This window comes from Coturnix japonica, chromosome Z, assembly GCF_054131305.1.
Source record: "Coturnix japonica strain WE chromosome Z, WE-NBRP24, whole genome shotgun sequence".
In the NCBI taxonomy this organism is placed as follows: Eukaryota; Metazoa; Chordata; class Aves; order Galliformes; family Phasianidae; genus Coturnix; species Coturnix japonica.
The window spans coordinates 65,628,550-65,653,705 of record NC_140702.1 but is presented as its reverse complement, the minus strand read 5'-3'; the positions used below and the strand labels follow the sequence as shown (position 1 = coordinate 65,653,705).

At 42.1% G+C, this 25,156-nt stretch overlaps 1 protein-coding gene across 4 annotated transcripts in view; it reads right to left on the bottom strand.

The window, feature by feature from the left end:
- The window catches only part of CCBE1 (collagen and calcium binding EGF domains 1), an 84,687-nt gene extending 60,052 nt beyond the window's left edge, over positions 1 to 24,635 (bottom strand). For 2 of the 4 annotated variants that reach the window (XR_014939265.1, XR_014939266.1), the window contains exons 1-2: positions 24,439 to 24,635; positions 24,261 to 24,341 (exon numbers count right to left, since the gene is read on the bottom strand). Coding sequence is in view for 2 of the 4 variants with exons in the window: in XM_085528521.1 (XP_085384647.1) it covers positions 24,261 to 24,341; positions 24,439 to 24,539 (182 nt within the window). In the remaining 2 variants the exon portion in view is untranslated. The remainder of the gene's footprint in view (positions 1 to 24,260; positions 24,342 to 24,438) is intronic. The other 2 variants (XM_085528521.1, XM_015848333.3) reach the window with 2 other exon arrangements.
- Positions 24,636 to 25,156: the final 521 nt, after the last annotated feature.

Sequence of the window (25,156 nt, the reverse complement as noted above, 5' to 3'; positions counted from 1 at the left end):
TGATCTGAGTCTGCATGAGAAATAGCACTCAAGGGGACACTGCTGTGTGAAGATTTGCCTTAAGTAGGAAAAGTGATTGTGTAAAGGACATAACCTCACCCCAGAATGGAAAGGCTAGCATCATTTACACAGGCAAAATTTAAAACAGCAGCACAGCTGGCAGGAGGACCGCGGATCTCCTTGTAGCCCAAATTAATTGTGTGGCATTAGCAAGGCCTCTGGGTAATAACGACAGAGCAGCTTGAAAGTGGATGCTGCAACTTCCAGTGTGCCCAAAGACCCCAGGACACAGCCCTGCGCCAGGCGCTAGGTAACGTTTGCAGCACAGGGGGTCCTCTCCAGTGTTCAGCTTGCACACTCATCGACTCTAAATTCGTTAATGATTGTTTCATTTCCTGTGGCTATATTCAAAACCACAAAGTACTTGCTCATGCAGAAATCTCCCAGCTCAGAGCTTAACTCTGCATTAGTTCAGCATTACCGGGAAGACCAGGCTCTTGGCTGAACTCAGCTATCCCTGAGGAGAGGATGTCCTGGCTTGTCCGTGGCACTGCCACATTTCTCATCACACAGGTCTGTCAGGCAGACGTTTATCACCACAAAACCTAAACCAGGTTTTGTGAGGCACCCAGAAATATATAATCATATCATAGAACCTCTGTGCAGCACTGTTCAGAACACTGCAGACAGAGGGACTGGGCCTCACTTAATATACACTTCTGTAGGAAAAAAACTCAAGTACGGCAGAGCTTATTTCTAACCTGGAGAAAACGTGGCTGAATTATTAACATGAGAAGCACAAATGCTGAGTATTAGACTTGCACCAGTACAAAGCTTTCGGCCTTGTTTTATTTACAGCCTGGCTGCAGGGCTGTCCGTGGAAGCACACAGTGCATTACAAGCAGAGAAACACGTTTTCTCCTGTTTCTGGACTAAGGCATCCTATGAGACTAGGAAATTACTTTAAACATTTCCTCACTTATAATGCCCTAGAATTCAAATCACAGTTTTAGAGCAAGCCTGTGCATACCAAAATGTTTGAGAAAGGTCGAAAGATGCTGATTTTAAGCATTTATTTTCATCATCATTAAGGAGTTAATGATTTTGATGTTTAATTACATTTACCTTTCTGCAATTTCAGCAGTTTTATTTTATTTTATTTTATTTTATTTTATTTTATTTTATTTTATTTTATTTTATTTTATTTTATATTTTATTTTATTTTATTTTATTTTATTTTATTTTATTTTATTTTATTTTATTTTATTTTATTTTTAGTAGCAGACATGTTTGGGGCAGTACTGGAAGGATACATAACATGATTTAATATCAGATATTGTATCAGAATGATAAGCAGTTACACAGACCTCTGATAGGATCGGTAAAATGCAGGCTGCACCAGGTGACTGCAGAATGACCTATTCACACCTCATTGTAAATATGAGGATAAAAGTAATCTGTAATTCCACATGACTTGGGTGATGCTCTTTTTCTATCTAATTTGATATCCCAATGCTTTTCCACAGTGTAGGTGTAAATGAACAGAAAAAAAATTAAGGATTTTTTGCATCCACGGACATAGCCACATGATCAGAATCCTTTCTTGCTGACGGCTATGTACAATGCAGACTTACAAAGACTGTAGATGGAAAAACATGTCCTGCATTTGTACTCTGCAAAAAGGGGAGAACAGTCAGCTCTGAGAAATTTTAATTCAGTGGATTCTGACTTTGATGAAACACATTCTTGTAGTTTTGTGTTTTTTGGAGCAGAGTTTTTCTTTAGTTAAAGTTAAAGCAGTTGCCTGAATATTTATTGAATATCTCATTTGTTCTTGATAAAGTCGGAGCTTGGGGAAATCTCTTCCCAAAGCACAACATTTTGGAACCACTTCTCCTCTGCTGGCAGTTACTGGGAGTCCCTACAAGGAAGTCACGCAGCCTTGAAAGGTAATTACCTCCTGCTGGGCATGTGCCATTAGCACAGAAATTACACCGCCAGCCACTCAGCATTACCTGGAGGCTCACGAGGAGAAATTGTCCTTCCTCTCTATTTTCTAAATCAGGTTCAAACAGTAAGAAGTTGTAATCTGGCATTTTTTAAACCTTTTACATTCCCTTACCCTACTCCTTACAGTTGCAGAGGATCTCAGAAGCATGTAGACATGGTGGAAGCTGAATAAAGTGGTGATCACATTATGAGAACCATGCTGGTTTCCCAGCAGATGCATGAACCTGATCAAATTAAGGAGCAAAGAGCAGTGCATGTGGATATCTATGGCTTTCCCAGGTGTGGGAAAATTTGCCCCCAAAAGTAGACACAAAGCTAGACCATGGGAATGGAAAACAGCTCAATGTCATCAAGGATCTGGATGTTTTAACACTTTATGATACGTATCATTTGAAGAGCATGGCACCACTAAATGCAAGTGGAGCCATAAACTGTTTCTAGCTCATGGTTTATCTCATGTTTCCCTGATTAAATGGTCATTAGGATTTCAAAAGCTGTGGCGAATGAGCCAAGCAGCCCTCGTGATGCCACGGGCCATTTACAATAAGTGCGTGCTAGGCTGTTTTGGAGCATAAATAGCGAGCCACATAGGGAACATGCAAGTCATGGCTGGGCTCCCATGGTCTGCCAGCTCCAGATCACATCAGGAATGTCTTTATCCTTCGCATTCGTGTCTCCAAAATGGACACATGGATTGCAGCTGAATCATGCAACGTACTGAATTGCTAAAAACTGACAATGATACAGGTGTTAAAGCTGTTAAAAACACAGCCCAACACACGCATATATACGTATTTAAGTGCACGATCTATTATTTACTAAGTGTTTACCGAAACTCCTGACGTGCATTAAGTGCAATGTCCCAACCACAGTGCACTCCTGGGGCTGAGTGAACGAAGACGAGCAAAGTCAGCCAAAAGGAAAAACAGAACAAACCCAATAAAAACAGTGATCCTAACCCCTCGGCTAGCTCCATCTGCACGCAAGCAGAAAGCTGCATAAATCTGCCTAGAAGCTGCCCTTTGGGCAGCACCTTCCAGCCCAGGTCTCCAGCAATGGCCCTGTGGATGTCTTTGCAGTTTCTGGGTCAGCAGGATTTACACACACAAATGAACAAAGGCAGATATAAAAGCAAGATGTTGCTTGTGAAACTTTCATGCTTTATAGCAGGAGGGATCGTAATTTTGGCAGATTACTACCCATAGTATGATCTCTTAGGTATTCGTTCGCAGATGAGTTTACTGAAAGAACACACTTCCATTTCCCTCTTTATTAAGGAACAGAAAAGAAAATAACATCGTCATGCCTTAAAAACAATATGTAACCAAGAGAGGATAAAGCAGCACAAAGCAAAACTAGATAGAAAGTCAAAGAGATATTCCTGCTCTTTGGTATCTCCAATTTCCAGTTGCAATTATGTTTTTACATTCCCCTCCTTTCACAGATTCTTTTTCCAGGATGCAGGAACACTGAAATGGAGCAAGGGAGCAAGAGCTAGGAAAAATCCTGAACATTAAGTATAGCCAAAAATGAAAACAATAAATCCTTTTGAAAGGGGGGGGAAAAAAAAAAAAAGAATTATTTCATATTCTTTCTTGAGCCAATGAAGATGTACCAATAAGATACAACTAATATGTAGAAACCGATGTGTTTCATCTGCAACAAAGGAGGTCTTCCAGGATTTTCCAGACTGGCACTGATTGCCTTTCCACTTATCATGCAGAATAGGAAAGTTTCAGCTGGAGGCGCAGAAATCTGATTTAAAAAATAATTTTCAAGATGCCACAGACTTCAATCTATAATCTCATGTAAAGAAACTGTTTCTGCACGCACGCAAATGCAATGCTCTGAAATAGCTCTTCAGGGAAGAACAAGAGATTTCATTTTTAAGTACGTATGTATGCAAAATGTACAGAGATAAGGATATATATAATGTTTAGCTTACAATACACTGTTTAAAGATTTAATTGTAGATATAGTAGTATATTTTATATATGCATGTTAAAAAGTAAAGCTTGCCTTACGAGCTTTCTCTAAAACCAAAACTTCTGTGGAGTAGTCCACAATGCAAGCTTTCATATCTGAATACGGAAATTCTCACCGTATACAGTGGTGCCATCAGTGTTTCTATCAGTTTCCAAGCACACTGCATTTCCCCAGCCATTAATGAGGACAAGAAAATGTAAATGAGGATTAAAAACCCATTATAAAATCTTTTCATCTTCCTCTCTGTGCAGAGCTTACCTACAGAGTCAACAACGTCCAGCGTATTATTAATTTCCTTTCTCCTGATGAAATGCACCAGCCATTTGGTTTTGTTTAGCTGTTTGTGCTCCACCAGCACACTAATCACACCAGTGATAAATGAAGTCACTTGGGAATTTTGAATTTCCAATTGACTCTCAATAACGTACCATTATAAACATTAGGTCATAGTCTCAGGGTCTCTCTTGAACCAAGCAATGTATCCTGGAAAACCATTTTCCTTGTGTGGTCTGTGCTCTAAAACACCACTGGCAAAATGTCAGTGAAAACGCAAGCAGTTTAGGATTTTATCCCACAGTAAATATCGCTTTGTTCCTCAAAACAAATCTCTGCTGAGGCTCTGAGGGCACTCAGCATAACCTCCTACCCATTTCTTCCCCACACAACAAGTTTTAATGCCAGCTGATGGGAGACACTGATATTAGCCAGGGTTGGGTCCCGTTACCAGGCACAGTATGTTTTTAAGCACAGGTATTGTCTAGGCATGTTGCTTGAGAAATAAAAACACAGAGGCCCATCCAGTTGCCTTCAATGCCTGCACAGAAAGTTTGAGGATGAAGGGTGGGTTCTTCCCACCCGGGATAAAGCTCACTGGTAGGGACAGTTTTCCCTAAACTACAGGTTCCTGTGTTCACAATGTTGTACTTACAGGATTTGCAGACCCTGGAACAGGGATCTTAATTACTCATTTCACAGCCTTTAGTAAACCTTCTCTGGCACAGCAGAGTTTGGATTTGATGATTTTTTTGTTTGTTTGTTCATTCCAGGTTTTACAGCCCCGTTTCATAGCACAAAGTAGCCCATTACTAACTCGTTATCTGGATACACTCTAAGTCCAAGGACACTGGCCTCAAAATGTGGCCAGCAACCAACCCCAACAAGACTTTTTAATGAACAATCCATAAATCTTACCACCGGGCAGATAAATATTGTCAAGGTTAACTGAATAAGTCAGTCAAACATTCGTCAACAATCTGATTTTTTTTTTCTTTTTTTTTTTTCTTTCTTTTTTTTCTTCTTTTAGAAGGAAAGAGTATCAATAGTGTGCTGGCAAACTGAGTTTGCAGGGTCCTCACAGCTGGTACTGTGCCATTAAGCCAACAGCTGTGCACATCAGCAGCACTGCTCTGACTGCCAGGTGGCATTTGTTGTGAGGAAGGCCTCTCAAACATAATAAATAAGTGAGGAATAAAAATCCCAACAGCAACAAACAAAAGCATGCCGTAGGAGTGTCTTAAAGACATTTATATGGACTAGCTTGTGAGCTGCTAAAAGCTAGTATGGAGTTTGCAATAGGGTGATCTCTTTCCGTTGCCCAAATCCCGCAGTCCTGAAGGTCTTAATGAAACTTACCTGGTTTCAATCACGAGTGCTGGGCTCACTGTGCTGATGCCATTCAGTGATCTGCAGCGAGACGGTGTTCAAAACAAGTGGAACAGAAAGCCTAAAACTCAATAAAATCATGGCCAAAATTCCTCCCTATATTTTCCTCAAATTTACAGGAAGCTTACGGCTGTCACAGCTTAAAATACTGTTTTGCATTTCCTTGTATCCCAGGTATAAATTATGGATACTAGGGCTGCCATGTTCTACAAAGTGCTTCCCAACACTCATCATACATTTGAATTTTTTATTTCAGTTGACAGATATAAGCGACCATACATGGCCTGCAAGCACCCTACTTCTCGTACCTCTCAAGAAATTACAGAATTTCAGTTCTTCCAATCTTTCTCATAACAGTGGTAATTTCAGACTTTTTCCAATAGAGTTAAGGTTTCCTGGGATCTCCACCCATTTTCAAACCATTGTAATCCTTATGGAGATCCCAGATCAAATAGCAGCATGAGATACAATCATTGGCTTTAGGGTTACAACTTCGTTTTCAGATCTTGAAAGTAGAGTAACTGCTTTTAACCCATACCAAGCAATTCTAAGAAATGATGTGCCTTATTTCCAGCTTTCTTAGCAGATGCCACATTTATGTGTGGAATATATATATTTCCTTTGTATTGGGAAAGAGAAGGGGAGGCGAGAGGAAGGTAAAATTGGAGGATCAGGTAGGATACAACCATGGAAAGCGTTTCTAGCCACTTCACCCATCTGGAAAGGTGGGCACGTCATCTGATGGTAGCTCACATTCCCATGAGCTGCAAGACACTCCTATTGAATCTCAAGGATTTACTGCATAGCGTTTAGGCATGAGATTGGATTTAGTTTGGCATCACAGTTGGGAACACATTGACCCAGAGCAAATAGCTTCATCATGTCAGTATCCTAATTTTTAGGGGAAAAAAAAAGCGTGTGAACAAAAAATATCCCCACAGCTAAACTCCATTGGTTTACCTTCCTGTAAAATCATAGAATTACAGAATGGTTGGAAAGGACCTCAAAGCTCACCCAGCCCCAACTCCTGCCATAGGCTGGTTGCCCCCACCAGCTCAGGCTGCTCAGGGCCCCATCCAACCTGGCCTTGAGCACCTCCAGGAATGGGGCATCACAGCTCTCTGGGCAGCAGAGCCAGCAACTCACTGCTCTCTGAGTCAAGAATTTCTTTACAATATCCAGTCTAAACTTCCCCTCATTTAATTTAAAGCTGCTCCCCCTCAATGTATCACTACATTGTTTGGGATTGCCCCAACCCAGGTTTAACTTGCACTTCCCCTACATGAGGTTGGCATGGACCATCCTTCCCTCCAACATGTCAACCACACCACACAGCTCAGTGTCATTCACAAATGTGAAAAGGGTGCACTTAGTCCCACTGTCCATGTCACTGACAAAGATGTTAAATAGTTCCAGTACATACCCCTGAAGAATGCCACTTGTCATCAGTTTCCCATCTGGAGATTAAGCTATTGACAAAAGTCTGAGTGACACTGTCCAGCCAACTCCTTATCCACCAGTGATCTATCCTTCAAACTCATGTCTCTCCAGTTGAGAAACAAGGATGTCAAGGAGAACAGTGTCAAGCATTTCTGCTCATTTTACCTTCTGACCTCAGGTTTGTAGGAAATTAGTATGGTTAGGTTGAGGTTGAACTTGATTATCTTGAGGGTCTTTTACAACCTGAGCAATTCTATGATTCTGTGACTCTATGACACAGAATTAAATTTCACTTAGCTTCCATCACAGTCTAGAAAAATGCCATGGTATTGTTTGCTTGTATATTTTCTATTCTATTTATTTGTTCATATATTAAAAAAAAAACAAACAGAACTGTCACCATGTGGCACATATTTAAACCAAGTGTCCATGTGACTGTGTTACCCTGAAATTATCTGTCAGTACCTCTGAGCCCTCCTCACAGTTAGTTACCACTCATCAGCTCTGGTGGTGGCTATTTCTAAAGAGCTGTTACTGACCATATCTCACATTAAATGTGTCAGTAACTCAAATATTTGGCAAGCTTGGACTTCTCTCTGTTAAGCGATTAGATGGCCTTTTTGGAATGGTCTGTTGCTGTGACTCACAACTGAGCCGTCCTTCACTCCAGTCACAAGCACTTAAAAATAATTTAAAAAGGCAGAATATGACAATAAACAAATAAACAACAACCAAAAAAACCCACCACCCTCTGGTATACGTAACAATGGCCCTTCAATAGAGAATATCAGGAGAAAGTTGCTGTAGATGTTAGGCTGGATATGAAGTGGATGGTTGGGATATGACTGACTTGACTTCATCTAGTAAATCTTCATAGAAAGACCCTACTCACAACTTCACAAAGTACTCACAAAGTAAAAATCATGAAAACTGGGTTATTTTTACACACAGTGGAAAGCACAGCCATATCCACTCTCTGGCCATTGAGTCATTTTAAACTTGCTGCAGATTACTTTTTTTTTTCAAAGACTTTTCTGTTCTTCTTGGCTGAGATATATGTGAGAGGTTCCATGAAGCAGAGAGCTCATTCTAATAATGGTGATTATCTTGTTTAGGATCCCTGTTTACAGTAGTATAGAAAGGATGTGTTTTGTCTTCATGTGCCCTTATGCAAACCCAGGGACTGACCTTGCAGACTCTGGAACAGAGTCACGTCTGTTCGGGAGATGATATCACTCATGTCACTCTTGTATCAGCTTTCTGCTGGCATCAGTTCAGTTCTTCTAAGCAACAATCTCCCTCTCCTCAGCCCTCAGCTCACTTGAAGTTTTTATTGGTATAACTGCTGTCTTCTCAGTTATTCCAAATTTAAAGGTCACTGGAGAGTCACACTTCACTCCTTGCCCTGTTACTATTCCATAACAAGTATCTGCGAAAGTCACCGAAACTCAAAGATAGCTCAGCTCTTCACTCTCCTTGCAAAAGAAAATAGAGCCAAAATATCCCAATGTGTTCATCAGCAGCCTCTGGACTGCATTAGAATGGGTGGCACACAGACAAAAACTCTTTTATTTTTTTAAAATGTATCTTGAGCCATCTAATCTGAAAACTGCCACTTTGAACAACATAATAAAGCACAAACTGTCTGTTTTTCAAACACCATAGGATATCCCCCAGAAATGCATCCCTGGAGATACTATGAGACTGATTCTCAGATCTGAGCACCCTCAAAAAATGAATGCAATGATTTCTTCAAGAATTTCCCATGTTTGTAGCATTAATGCTCTAACTCCATTTCAACTTTTAAATCATTCTGTCCAGAAGGGTTATAGTGACTTAGGTCCACGAAAGAGACTCTGATATTAAAAAAAATACACAAACAACCCTAGAGGGATTCAGAAGGAAAAGTCAACATTCAGGGCTAGACAAAGTGTGCACTGCTCTAAGCATGTACTAGTAAATTCCCTGAGAAAACCTTAAAATCAAACACCATTCTGTTTCATCACAAATATTTTCTATATTTCCTTGTTTTGTTTGTTTCCAGGGATATTTGTTCCACGTTAACAATGATGAGAGGGGACAATCAAAAAGAGACGGCACCATCACAGGATGTTGAGCATAGCCATGGAAGTCATTCAGACAAGAGATAAGATTTCCCACGTTCACTGCTTTCAATAACAAAGCTGAAAGCCCAGCCAGAGAGGAAAGAGTACCCAGCACTAAGGTACTAGTTTATGATTTGTGAGACTGCTGATTTCAAGCCTACAGTAGAAATCAGTTGCAAAACTACACATGCAAGGGGTAGAGCTCATATCTTTAACAGCCAGCTTATCTGGAAAAGTTGTACCTGAATGAACACAGCCTGGGGACTGCTGACTTCTTTGAGGCTGAGGTAGCACTAGCTTTAGCCCACACTACCAACCAGACACCTTTGTGCATGACATACATAAGGAAGAAAATTAATGTGCACCAAGTTTTGCAAGCTGGAAAGAATGCAGAAGAGAAGAGCAAACTTCTCCAAGGTTGGTGTTTGCAATCAGATGCCTGCAGGACCCCATGACCCTGCTCTGGCTTCCCAGAGCAGATCAGTTCCAAAATCTTCCTCTCACACTTCCACAAGAATATGGCACCATGCTTCACTTATCAAGACTAGTGGCAAAACTTGGTACTTCAGATCCATCATCACTGAAATCACTGTACAACTTATAAGCGCGAATATCTTGTAGCTTCCCATTAGGGACACTGCTTATTTCCAGATCTGAACCACCTCTTTCCATTCACTTCACTTTACAAGTGAATCAGAAAGAAAATGTTTGAGGCAACTTTGCCTTTATGTCTTTAAAGTCACATGTGAAGGTTACAGTCACATACTGAGAAAGGAAGAACACAGCCCTGGTGACATACCGGGATAACTAACAAGGGGAAAGAGAGTATGTACTGCTTTACATTTGAAAACAGCACCCAGGACCCTGAACTTCAGCATCTTTTCTGCTCTGTACTTTCTGTACTTTGGGGATGTTGAGAAACAACGGAGAATGCAAAGAACTGGCCTGAGGGTGAGAAAACACAGAGGATCAGACTAAATGGCTGGTCAAAGACTTGACTGCATTCTAAAATGAGATTTATGATTTTTTTTCATGCCCCTACATTACAAATTGCTATCACAGAGGATTAACCAATGCTTACCAGATCTGTATTACATATGTCCTCTGCTTCAACACAGACCCTCAAAGGACTCGTACCCTCCTGCCTCCCAGCAACATCAATGGAATCATACATCCAAGAATCTCTGATGACCTGTGCCTTGGGGCATCAGTAGGCTGAGAATAACCTTAGCTGATCTTGAAAATGGAGGGCTTAAAAAATGCAAAGCATTTCTTGCAGTGAGTGAAGACACACCAGACCACTGCAGATTTCCAAGACTTTCTTGAATGGCACACCTTTTGTTTATTTACAAGCAGACAAGAACCACTGACTGTTCAAAAAACTTATGAAAGAATCAAACTGTTTTTGTTCAAATAGTAATACAATAACAACGCATTACCCAGAACTAGAAATCTTAACAATAAAAATAGTGAGACAGAAAAGTGCTAGAAAAACCCAGAACTTAAATGTTCATATGCAACAACTGAGTTAGTTGTTCCACTGTAAAACACAAATTACTTCATCAAAAAGGAGAGTTTGAGCCCTTGCTCAAAAGCTGAATTCCGTACACTAAAACCCATTTTTACCATCACTTAAAGCAGAATAAACTGGGAGAAGTCAAAACCAAACGGAGCTATAACCAAACTGCAAAGCTGCTGCAAAACAGATTGTGATTCCAGCTAGCTTCTTTGCTCACAAGCAGTAGAAAACCAAAAAGAATTATTCTTGCTGTCTTGGATAAGACTGATTTATTTTTGCATCTACTTTTTATTCCATATATTATTTTTGCATATATTTTGCATATATGCTGTTGTATTTCAGCCCATATTTCATTTAAAAGAATCCATGCTTTACCCTCCCAGACACCTAGAGCATTTATAGAATATTCCTAACTTCAACAACTGATATCCCAAGTTGAAAAATATTTTTCTTTCTATATGAATTTCAGCTATATGCTGTAAATAGAAAAATAAAGGGCTCTGTGGCTCCCAAGCAAACACTGATCTTACAAAGGGAACAACCATCCAGCTGTAGATTATGAGTTATCTCAGGCCATTTGACAGAATAGGACATTGTGGAAAACTTACTTTTTGAAAAGGAAATTTTAAAGAGAGAGATTCTGGAAACAATAGCAAAGGCTTACCATAATCAGTGCAAGCAAAGAACAGGAGCTGATTGGGTCCCTCAAAGCCTTTTACGGATTATTTATATATTCAGAGTGAAGGAAGCAAAATAGGCTGCCATGCTGAATGCCTTGTTATTTCTGCAGCTGTTACCAGGTAATAATAGCAATAAAAAAATAATTATCTTGTCAGATTCATGCTTTGGGAAGAAGGGGAGCCAAAAATATAGTTCCAGTACTTTAACAGTTGGACTTTATAAAGATGTTGCAGCAGGTGTCAGGGAGGTAAGGAATGTGGAAGCCTTCCAGTTCAGGGGTAAAAATGGACAGGTGTCTTCAAAGACAATCAGCTTTATTTTGTATCCAGTAATAAGGGCAATCTTGAAAGCATTTTAAATCTTCAGTTTAGACATCTTTTAAACAACAAGAATACATTTCTAACAATTTAGAACCTACTTTAACCATGCTCCTCAAAGAAACCTTCCTCATAAACAGGCTTTTTTCATGCCCACATAAGTGAATGATGGTTTTCCCATGCAATTTAAGGTCTAAAAAGTGGCCTTTCTTCATTTTATTGAGATCCAGCTGCACTGTGCTCCTTTGATGCTTGACTGGTTGTTCAAAACCCAAATTCTAGAAGCCTCTACTTTTCTCTGTCCCAACTACCAGGAAGTTTGGGCTGACATAAGGACATAGCCCAGGTCTTCCCCATCACAGCATTAGACTGGGACCACTCCTTAAACTCATCTTCTCGAGTATTTCCCACAAACACCAATCATGTGGGTCCAGAGCAAGACCCAACAGATTTTCCCCCTCTTTGACACTTCTTTGCAATGTTTTCTCTGCATGGATCCCATTGTAACAAGGAGGATATTGAATCTTTTGAAACAGTTAATTTTCTCCCAACTGAGCCTGGATTTAAGTAATAAATGTTCCTTGTAATTTTTCATTCTCTCAGCCTTCATACTTTCTTGAACAAAGGTCAAGCTGGCATTTAATAAAAAGATTGCTATGTTTGTTTTGATTCTTTCTTCTTCCACCCCCCCCCCCCCCAAAAAAAAAAAAAAAGAAAAAAAAAAGAAAAAAGTACTATGGAGCAAAGCATCAAACTGGACTACACAGAGTATAGCCAGAGCCTGCAGCCTTAGTATACAACTAAGAGGAATCTGAATAAAGGAAAGTTTCCTCTCTATTTCCATACTGCAGATATATTTGTCCTGCATTAAGTCTTCAAGTCCTGAAGGAAAAATTCTTGGAACAACTTTCTTTTTATTGGAACAATTTAGAACTGTAATGGCTCTAAGGTCAATGCAAATGTTTGAAATCACTTCGTTCTGGTACTTAAAAATATCTAATAGTCCACACTGCAAACTAGGATGTGTAAATAAATGCATGTGTATGTTAGCCATCCTTGCTACTGACTCCTTGTTTTCTACTGCTCTTTCTACTCCACCACAGCTATTTTCACTGGAGATGTTCCAGTGATGTACCATTAACTTATTCCCACTGTGGAAATACTCTGGATATTTTTGCAACATAAGAAAACATCACAAAAATCTAATTTGTCTCTCAGTAGATATGAAAAAATATACTTTAAAAGAGACTTTTTTTTTTTTTTTTCCTTATCTCAAACGGTAGCATTGTGTTAAACAGGAATGACAACAAATCATCCTAAGAAAACAAAGACCAACAAGTTATTTGAAGACTCAATTTACAGCAATCTTCTTTGTGCAAACAGGAACACTATGTCTTCAGGATAAATTACCAACTGTTTTTTTTTTTTGTTTTTTTTTTTTTTTTTTTCCCCTACATTTTATAGCTGGAGACATATGCAACAATGAAATCCCCTAGTAAACCTTAGAGAGTAGCTGAAGGCAGAGTTTGGCATGCTATGGATCATTGAGGAGCATAAAAACGTAGCCCGGCATCTAAGAAAACAGTTAGGCTCATGGCAAACATCTGAAGGTTAAACCATCCTGCCTCCCAGGGTCACAGAGCCTTCCACTGATGTAAATCTGGAGGAGTGCAGAAAGGCCCTTTCCAGCCATGTTCAACAAGACCACTACTCAACCATGGGTCAGCACGAGGACAAGAAACAGCACAAACAAGAGCACAGCCAACAAGCGCTGCTTGGAAAGTCAAGCAGAGAACTTGCTTCTTTGGTAAGATGTGTTCAATTTGCTTTAACAACTTTTAGTGTTCTTTCTTTCATGGAATGCTAACACGAGTTATGAAGAGGAATTCCAAAACTGATGCTACCTGGCATGAGCCCTGCGAAGTTGGAAGACCTATGGATACACAAACCTCAGTACTGGTGCCAATCAGGGGACCTAAGAGCAACATCATAGCACAGGTGAGCTTCCAAGAAAAATCAAGGAGGATCCAGACCTGCAAACGCATTTTATATTAAATACATTTACTATATATTTATACACATTTACTGCATTTACCCACGTTAAGGATTTTTCTTGAGCTCCTGAGTCATATTGTAACATTTCCTCAGGAAAAGAACTTGATTTAAGATCAGTGCAAGGAGAGGGTTTGAATGTACTTTGAATCTACTTTGAAACTCCAAGAGTAGCCAGGAATGCGAGTCTGTGTTTAGAAAAATGTCTGTAGGAAAAGTTCATCACTAAAGTTTTATCACAGTGAAACTCAGCTCTCTACAAGTCTTAAAACTAAAAGGAAATAGGATGTGTTAACTTCATCCAAAGGATAACTCTTACCCTCTTTCTCCACTGAACTGTACAGAGGGAGATGGCTGAACCTGGTCTCTTGGAAGACAGGTTTAAGGATTAGGAATCAGAGTCATAGAATGGCTTGGTTTGGAAGGACTTATTACCTTCTGTTTTCCTATTGAACAAACTAGAAGACCAGCAGGACAGTGTAGAATAAGAATGTATTCCACATTCTCCATTATTAAACACAATCTGCTTTGTATTTCTATATTTTAAAATCAGAAAGCCTTGAAATGAGAATTTTCTGTGAAAATTCTTGGAAAGAATAACTCCTTTTCTACAAGCCCCCCCAGTCTGAGATTGAAAGGAGTTTCACCAACTGCTGTTCTCTGGATGTGTGCTTTCTATTGTCCAGGGAATTCTGGAGTAGACTTAAGGAGTTTCTTCAGGGAGAAAAAAAAAAAAGCCTTATTAGCTTTTCATCCAAATAGATTACACATCAAGACAGTGTTTCTCTATCTGCCTAAACAAAATGCCTATTTTTATATAACCAGCACATTATGTAATATCTTGAAAAGTCAACATCTGAGGCACCACAGAAGTCTGAGACAACAGTTTCTGTAGACTGTCTGGGCCACCACTGTGCAGACAACCAACCCAACCACACATGGGACCATCAAGTGAACAGTTCCCAAGCAGATATCAGCCCAGACTGCAAGCATGCATGGCTGCTTCTGCTCCTTGCTCTTGCCTTAGTTGAAAGCAGTTGAAAGCAACTATTCCAGGCAGGATCAAGAGTTCACCAAAAGTAGTTCCAGTGGCCTCTGGTCCTTCACATCTCTTACACTTCACTTCCAAACCACTAACATGCACTAAAGACCCCCCACCCCATTTTCAGCCAGTTATTCTCTTCTCACAAGTGCTATTGAAAAGATTAAATAATTTTTCCTTTTGCTATTTGTGTTTCAATTACAACTCATTTGAACTCTCAAAGGCAATAATCTCTAAGCTAAGGGTTTTGTCAGAATTCCAGACAGCACTGCTTAGAAAACAACACTGCTTTTTGATGCAGCTAAGATGATATATTCCATAATGAAAATTGTGTCTGATAATAGTATCTTGTTGAACAGGCAAGATGTCAGATTTACAACATATTAGATGTGTTGAATGCGATCATAAAGATATTAACATTCCAGGGAGACATTAGAGGTCTGGGCAGGAAGTTATTTACAGTGAAATGACGCATCCAATGAAGTTATGTGCTCTCTCATATAAAAAGAGTTCTAAGCATACTTTTTCTTTGACTGTTTTGACAATTTTCTATGCTGTCAGCATTTACCCATCACTCGTAAAATACTACTATAATACTTTGTGTACTTCTTTACCCATTTTGCAATCTGACTTTTTGGACTTGGTGTTAGCTGTCAGCCTTCCCCTCAAGGGAGAGCAATGAGATGATTAAGCCAATATAAAGACTGCTGTTTTACACTGGAAGCTTTGCACTGCTAATTTCTCCGTAGAAAGACTTTTGTTCTTCATACACTTGCTAGCCCAGATGAATATCATTCAATACTTCTCCAAGCTCCCTCTGTAGTGTAACTTGCCCTTGACTTATAATAAGCCCATTCATTCTCCAAGAACAACCCTTTACATATTCAGACAATACCTTTGATTTTGCCTCTCTTGCCCACTTAAAACACCGTGTATGCTCTGCCTTAGTCCCCAGCCCATTTGCAAAGGAAGGAGGAAAAACTCTGTTTGATGTGTTTACTACTGAATAGCTGCTCATCTTAATACAGTGAATATACACTGAGTGTTTCATCTTATTTTCATCCAGTACAGATCACCAATTTAAATGGTTGTGGTTAGAACTGAAGTTTAAAACAAATCAAAACAAAAAACAGAAATACATGCTTTTAATAGCTGCATGTAAGCTAAATGCTTTATGGACTTGTGCTTCATTTTTTGAACCGGGATCAACAACGAAATCAACACATGATGGAAAACACTCTTCAAGCAAGAAGGATTTTCCAAACACAGCTGAACTCTGGGACTACTGTCTGCAGCTGAAATTGTTTTTCTCTTCAATTGTTAATCAGTGCTACCCTCAAGGAGATTCAGATGGATTGCTTTCTTCTCCTAGCCCAAAAAGAAACTGAGTCAGCACTGTATGGATTCGGTTCTCCATTGTTTCTGCATGTAATTGGAACAACATAGAAGAAAAGGCAAAGTATACCAGCAGAATGACATTTGCTACTGTTAGTTTACAAAAGAAGCCACCATCATCTTGGAAACTGAAACCAAGCAACAGAAAAAAGATTCTAAGCAGAACAGTGGGGTAGCATTTTTACTGTAAATCAAATGTCAGCTCTGTTTACTTGGATATAGGCACAAGCTTCTGCCTCTTAGCAAGTGTGAATTTAAAGACAGGAGTGACCAAGAGGACAGAAGTGATGCAATAGGAAGGCACCAGCAAAGGTCTTTTCCATGTCCCCACCTTAGCACAAACTAAAGCCACTTCAATCCCTCCAGCCCATCTGCTCCCCATGCAGTGACAGGGATACCAGACACCCAGCAATGATTCACACATCAAGAAAAGAGTCATCTCAGGACTCAGGGCACCATAGCAGAGACATAAACGAAAGATTAAACTCAAACATAGAAGAATTCAGCATGGCATCAATCAAAAATGAAAATAAACCAAGAAAGAAATATCATGCACACATCCCTTCAGCACTGCACGAGGGCAGTCTGAAATGTGATATAGCCAGGTAACGTTTCTCTGCACATCTGTAAATCAGCAGTATGGGTGACGCAAGGCATCGTTCACACATCTGCTTTGTGTGATCCTGATGCACAGCAACTGCTCTCTGAACACGCAATGTCACCACACCAGGGAGGCTCAGCTAACAGATCTAGATAACTTGTCCCCTGAATGCTGGTCCTGTTAGGCAGGGGCTTTCTCAGCAGTCTATGGACTGTCCCGTCCCATCTGCAGTGCCTGGCGAGTTTTACCTATTTCTCTGAATGTAGTTTAAATGTTTTCTTTTCAACTACTGTGCCATGGTACTATAGTGAGGGAAGGCAACCTGAGACAATGAACAGTTAAACATCTGCCTGCATCATGTTCCTCTGCCCTCCTGCAGACCTGCATGTTTCAGGAGGGGACAGATACCTCAAGGCAAGGCAGAAGAAGAGCAGAGAGGCGGTCGGGGGAAGCAGCCACGGCTCTGACACTGCGCTCCAAGCAGTCGGGAGAACTGGCATTTCCCCAGGGTGCGTGTGTGTGTTTTTGTCTGCTTTCAGCTGATGCTTTGTTTGTCTGGGTTCTACTTAAGCAGATGAAGTCTGGAAGTGTTTAAATTATGCTTCTTTAGGATGTGATTGCCTCCCATCACTCACATCTCTGTTGCGGCAAGCTGGAATTTCTCTTCTCATTTCTTTACCTTTTATCTTGTTTCCTGTCTGTTCTTAGCCCCTATTTTTACTGCTTTCCCTTTCTCACCCTGTTGCTTCATCCCTCAATCTCTTCCCTTCCTCCTCCATCCCTCCTGATGCAGAGCAACCCCCTCTCCAGGGGTCTCTGCAACCCATGCCACCCTGCTGCCAGCAAGAGTGGCAAAGCAGCCTGACCTTAGGAAGCATACACAATGCTTAGGATAATTACCAAAGTCGTATTCCCTTTAGCTGCCTATTTTTATTACATATTTTGTATCAACCACGGGAGGCCCTGGAGCTACTATTTTTTTTTGTCTGGAGCCTCTGTGCTAGACGCCATGCCCAGGAAAGTCAGTTCATATTTAACCCTATATTAAGCAGATGAAAACCATAATGCAACGCACCTGGTTCTCGTTATTGATCAAGCCACCAAGGAGGGCACTTATCACACAGCTCGCTCTCTCCTTCCAGTTTTAAACATCTCCCAACTGCTTTGATGTGAACATCAAAAACTTCCGGACCGCATGAGTAGCTAGCTGCCAGACCCCATCCTTTAATTGTACCAATTTCTACCTTAGTGCGGCACTCACCATCATTATGCAGTGTTCTGAAGGACCATTAGTTATACTGGCTCATGTGGGAGTGAACCGTCTGCACAGAGGAGACACTGCCTGGTAAATCCCCAGCACTACGTGCTTTGCTGCTACAGACTCTCTAATTCACCAAAATTCAGATAGAGTTAAGATACCTGGTGCCAAAAGGAGGAGAGACCCTAAAGTCATGGCCACCCAACTGCTATAACCTGCAGATAGGAGCACACCTGTGGTGATGCTCTCAAACAGCTGATACTCACACTAGCTGAGAGCTGCCTTGGTGCTCACAGCCAAGGAATTAAAACTAAGCAGAGGACTTACTGCATTCAAAGCTGCAACACTTTCATGTGCTCCTTTCTATGCAACAAGGAGAGGAATATTGTAGGAGAGTGATACATATTGTAGGAGAGTGATGTGATACCATCATCACAGGACGTGGTGTTTTGTGGAAAAGCAATGTGCCAAATTTTAGTTATTATTATGTGAAAAAGTCTACCTGTGGCAGTGATTAAAAGAACATTACTTTTATATATATATATATGTATGTATATATGTATATGTATATATACACACACACACACACACACACACACATATATATGTATACATATATACACGTATACATAAACAATGGACACATGTAATTCAATCATAGAATCATAAGGTTGGAAAAGACCTCCAAGATCATCTAATCCAACCATCAACACCTCCCCACTGTGCCCGTTGACCATGTCCTTCCTTGCCACATTTCCATGGTCCATGGACACCCCCAGGGATGCTGATTCCACCACCTGCCATCTATGTTATCACACACACAAACACATATATACAAAGCATAAAGAACGCTTGTGCTGGTTGCATCACTTCATGTGCAGAACATGGGTAAACTTGGAGGACAGCGCACATCGTGGAGACATGCTTGATACAGAGTTCAAAGCTCTGCACTTGGCACATCATGGGCAGTTTCAAAGGATGAATAAATTAACATAATAAATTCTGACCCTTGTCTTCAATCCAACCACCAGGTACCTTATCTCAGCAGCTCTAAAAGGGTACCCTGGCATGTTTCAGATGCTGATGTTACCCTGAGTGATGCAGCTACGTGCAAAAGAAGAACTCATAGTTTATGGAAACATAAGGAAACTCGTTTGGCAGCCACAGAATTACAGCTGTTGTGTATGTTTGGTTTTCTGCAACAAAAACAAAAATGAAAACCTTATCCTCTCTTAAAATTTTCAGCAAAATTTTGTTACAGAGTGCATTACCCTGAAAGATAATTGGAGATTAAGCAGCCTTTGCTCTAATCGGATAAACTTCTTGTTTACAATGCTATATTGTAATGTAAATCAGGGCTCTTTCAACGCAATTAAAACTAAACTGATGAGCAAAACTCCAGGGGGAAACACAACAGCACCAACGAGAAAACAAACCTCTAAAAAGAAAAGTCAAGAGATAAGATGACAAGATCTCAAGTCTGCTTACTCCAGCTGAGAGGTTCAGAACTGCATACAGCATTTTTTCCTGTTTGGAGGCTCATGGAGTATCTGGGAACAAGAAATAGTGAGTGGTCCATAAGGGTGTAATAGTGAAAGTGCTGCTCTTTGGGAAGCAGCTACACCCCAGTATATTTGCAGTCACTTTTATCTTTTAAGAATGTGCAAAATGGTGTGGTCTATAAAAAGTGGAGGCTCCACTAGCAGTATCAGTGTTCAAGAGAGGGTAAAGAAAAGCTTTTGAAGGCGTGCTGTTTCTGGTTAGCATCAGGACTGAGTAGGGTATCCATATATGAGTATTCTCTTGTGCTGCATAAAAGACATTTTGCTCCCCAAACACCACTTCCCAGCTAAATTTTAAGCCCCACAACATGGCCTCATTTGCGCATACAACGATGTCATCTAATCCAGCAGCATCTCCTCCTTGTTTGTCCAGCAGAAGGACACTAATTGCATGCAGAACTACAGGATCGTGTGAGTTGGAAGGGACCTTTTGGCGTCATCTGATCCAAGTCCTCTACAATGAACAGGGACACCTACAACTCCATCAGGTGCTCACAGCCCCTCCAGCCTGATCTTCAATATAGAATCAGACAATTCCTTGAGCCAGCATGGACATTTACACTGGGGTATGATCAGGTACCTGTATCCTTCACTTCTAGCAAAAGAAGCAGGAAATGGAGAGAACTCACCGTGATTTCCAAGAAAGATGGATAATTTTTCTCACCAGATCAGCTGTCTGTTTAAAAGCATCAGTTTTGTCAACTTGATTTGCGAGCTGAGAGGGGCCTAAACAAGTGTCTTAAGCTTCATAAAAGAAACACCTCTGTGTGCCTTGGAAGTATTCTTCCACAGTACACAGACCCAGGTTGAAATTTCCACCTGTCTGATTCAGGGCAAAGACCAGACAAGTATAGGGTCCTATCCTGCTCTGCTCACTGCCTTCATTAAATCAGGCCTTCATTTTTATCCACACCTTCTGAAAAAAAGTGAAACTATTTCTCTCAAGTCTACTTATAGCAATATTTAAGTGTCTAGCAGACAGCAGGTGACTGACAAATAATTTGCTACCAACAAATATTAAATCTGTATACTGTCATTTGGAAACATGTTCCCTGCTCTCACTAAGCATAATATTCAGATCTCCTTCTATACAACAGTTAATGAAGTGATCAAGTTTTGATAGCTCTTAAAAAAAGAGATGCCTTTAATTAATAAGCTGTTGAGTTTCCTGTACTTGGAAGCATCATCATCTTCTTGCAAGAAAACACTGCTAGGATAAAGCAAGAACTCCAACTGCCAACTCCACAGACGCTGTTTTTACACAATGACACATCCCTTGGTTATAACAGATGGGACAGACAGACAAAGCCCCTATAGAATCAGTAAGGTTGGAAAAGACCTCTAAGATCATCCAGTCCAACCCCAACACATCTCCACCATGCCAACTGACCACGTCCCTCAGTGCCACATCTCCATGGTTCTTGAACACCCCCAGTGATGGCAACTCCACCACCTCCCTGGGCAGCCTATGCCACTGCATCACCACTCTTTCAGAAAAGAAATGTTTCCTAACATCCAACCAAGCACTGGAGTTTTCACCCAACATTTCACTTTTCGTCCAGCACTGGAGTGTTACCACCACACCCTGTATGCCCACCTGGAGGGGCCATCAGTACTGGGTACTTTATGCAAGGGTTTAAATGAGATTCGTGATGAAAGGATGCTGTACGAGCTCCAACTGCTTGTTACATCTGTTCCTCTGTACTCTTATGAAAATAAATACAGGGAACATCTAAAAAAATACAACTCAATCCAAGCCAATGGCCAGACAGCACACTTTCAAAAATGAAAAATACATCTAATTATGTACAAGGTTGCTATGACCACTGGGAGAAATGCCAACATACTCTCAGTGCTTGGCCCTGCTTTTGGCTTGGCCCTGTATTTGGCTCATTTATATTCATGAGTAAATCTGGTAAAAGAAATTTTCAAGAAATATTTCTTTTGTGATGAGAAGATGCTATTTTTTACCGAAGTGCTCCACAAAACACGCTGATTTTCATGAAAAAAAAAGAAGAAAAATCCAACAGGAGGAAAAAACGAAGAAGAAACGGTGTTCACTCAAGTATTTGTGCTTTGGAAAACCAACTTTGCTCAGGATTTTTGACATCTGACTTCAAATGTACTCTTTTTTTTAACCTAAATTCTTGTTGAGCAGATTGCAATGAGCAGTGTGTGCTGCCTTGTGCCTGGTGTGGGATAGCATGAAATAGAGCTTGTGTCAATGTGGTTAATTTAATTTGACTTACGAAATGAATTAGATGGGTATGATAATAGCAAACAGCTTTAAAAGGCAGAATGTCAGCTCCTACCTCTAAACATTTTTGAAACCATGACACGATGCATAATTACTGTCATTGTGAAATCGCGGAAATAAAAGTCTTGGAAGACAAAAATAACAAATTTTAAGGTTGAATACCAGAATATCAAAGTTAAGCTCTTCAGGAACCTGGACTGAAAATTTCTGACAGCAAAAGATGAGCTTCACTTCCAGCTGAATTTTTTTAAATGTTCAGTATTGTGCCCAGAAGAACATTTTAAGGCCCCCAAAAGTCCATAAAAATCATAGAATCATTAAGACTGGGATGACCGCTAAGATCATCTAGTCCAACCACCAGTACATCCCTGCCATGCCCACTGTGATGAAGCCCACCTGGGCAGCACTGGCTTGTCCAATGATTGCATGTTCCCTCTCATCTCACTACCAGCTCCAACTTAAAGTACCAATTGACATGAAATTAAAACATCCTCCATGCAGTGCTGCTCTTCTGAGCCACACATCTTCATGCAGAAGATGCTGCCCTGCAACAGGAGGAGAGCCCAGAGAAAGGGAGCCCCAATGCCAGACCCAGCATACAGGTCACTGCGTGGAAATTGACCTTTTTCCCTTTTTTCCCCTTATTTTTTAAAGATGAAGCAGTCCTAGCAGCCACAGACACAGACAAACTTCAGAAACACGAACCACGACAACACAAAGTGCAGTGCAGTGATTTGGAAAGGCTCATCCAGGTCTGTGCAGGCTCGGGACGGTGAATACTGTCTGGGAGTGCAGGGGGGAAGGAAGGGAGGACTCAGCAGAGCCCAAAGGTCAGCAGCACCTCAGTGAGGATGAAAGACAGCATGAGTTGACCTGGCAGCCAGACACAGCCCTGCTTTCTTTGCACGGGGAGCTCAGCAGCCGGTGAAGTCCTCCTCTGCTGTGCACAAAGCAGCCCCACCTCACTCACAGGGATGTAGGGATATGCAGCAGCAAGGATGCAAGTAGCAGGATGTACTCTGTATTTTTGCAGTTCCTACTCCAGAACTTCAAACCTTTTCCAGGATGGAGCCCTGGGCAGCCTGATCTGGTAGGGGGCAATCAGCCCGTGGCATGGCATTGGGCTGGAAGGGCTTTATGGTCCCTCCCAACTCAGCCACTCTATGGTTCTAAGTTTGGTGCTATGAAAGCAGGTGCTGCCACTCCTTCATAGGGAGAGAAGATGAGGGAAGCAGCGAGATGTGGGCTTCAAGGATTCTAATGCTGTTCAGACCCAGACAGTGGTGTGGTACCTTCCCAGGTGCACAAACAGTACAGCAATGATGTATCATGAATCTGCAGTTCTCAGATACCTGCACCAAAGAGAAGATACCAGGACCCTGGGAATAAATGAGGGTAACACTTCTTGTGAACACCGATGTGCCTTACCACATTTTTGGTATCCACAAGTGGCTCTGGGTCATGCAGACATATACACATAAGCAGAGCACAGCTGACTTCACAAAGCAAAACTTCTCACAAGAAGCAGCCTTCCTGGATGAGAAGTCTCATCTGCAGGATGGAGCTAATCAGAGAACATCAGAAAAAGGATATGTGTATGCTCATGCTCTGTGTATATTTCTCTGTATCGTCAAGTGTTCTGAGACATTTATCATCTTTACAACAGCTTTAAAATAATTCTATAAAGCAGATGATATTTCTCAAATACAGAGCTTAAAAAAAGGGAAGGGAAAGGGAGTGAAAGAGGAGAGGAGAGGAGAGGAGAGGAGAGGAGAGGAGAGGAGAGGAGAGGAGAGGAGAGGAGAGGAGAGGAGAGGAGAGGAGAGGAGAGGAGAGGAGAGGAGAGGAGAGGAGAGGAGAGGAGAGGAGAGGAGAGGAGAGGAGAGGAGAGGAGAGGACTTGGGGTTGCATTAAATTCATTTAATTACAGAGGCCTCAGATGTCTTCTCCCTCAGAGCTGAAGCACTCAGTCATTCTGAACGCCTGATTCATCCACCTAAACTCATACGGCTTCCCTCTGGGGTGAGCCTAGTACATTTCCCTGGTCATCCTGTGACTGATGCAGCCCTCCTGACTGCACCCATCCGCATCGACGACTGACAGCAGGGGTCCAGCAGCCAAACTCCACGCACTCTCTCCAGCGCTGCCCTGGAGGTGACACTGGCAGCGTTTCCCAACCTTTTCCCCGGACAGCAGGGGAGCTGCCAGCGGAGATGCCACATGCCGTGACCGAGCTCCCTGACTCGCAGTGCCAGGGGTTCGGAACGCCGGGTGATGGCGTGGGGCAGGGGAGAGGCGAGCAGCTCGAGACGGACACGCTGTGCCCCCGGGGTTAACGCCGCACACACGCGTGTCCCGCGGCTCCGCGCTCACCTGAAGCAGGTGGTGAGCTCGCCCGTGGGCTTCAGGCATGGGTAGCGGGTGGTGGCGATTTTGTTCTCCGAGCAGACCTCCCTGCAAGACAGGGAGCCGGGTGGAAAATGAGAATACTAATAGGAAAGGAAAAAAAAGAAAAGGAGCGCGGGGGTACCCGCGGCCGGGGGACACTCACCTGTCGCCGTCCTGCGGCTCCTCCCGGTAAGTCCAGGCGTGCCCCAGCGCCAGGAGCAGCAGCAGCCGGAGCGTGGCCAGGCTACGGGCCGGCCGCCCCATCGGGCCGCCTCTCCCCTGCGCGCCGCGCCGGCTCTGCCCGCCCCGACCGGCGGCGGGGCTGCGCCGAGAGCCGCTCCTCCCGCCCCGGCGGAGGGCCGCCCCCCGCGGCCGCCAGATGTGCCCGCGGGGAGGGGCCGCTCCCGCCCAGATGTGCCGGCAGATGCGGCCCCGCTGCGGGGCGGGACCCCTGCAGATGTGCGGAGGGGGTCGGGGGGATCTCGCGGACCCAACTCGTACCTTTCGAGGCCCCACGGCTGCGGGGAGCGTGGAGTAAGTGGTGGATAAAAAGTGATGGAAGGGGAAGGTCCGGAATCCCAGCGGTGATGAGCGGCCCGCGGTACACCATCACTGATGCTTTCCAGATTCGGCTTTATCTCACATCTCTTTCCCAAAGGAGCAGAGCAGTTCAAAGCATCTCTGCTGGGACTGCTGTTTATCCCTGTGAATGGCTGCTACTTCCCCACCATTCATAAAAAGGAGATTAGCAGCGACAGACTTTGATAAAATACTTCATCGGTTCTGGCTGCTGTACTGTATCCTGCTTTCACCCTTAAACTCACAAAATAGTGATGGCTTTGCAAAGCCTTTGTCAGATATGTTGGCTTTGGTCACTACAT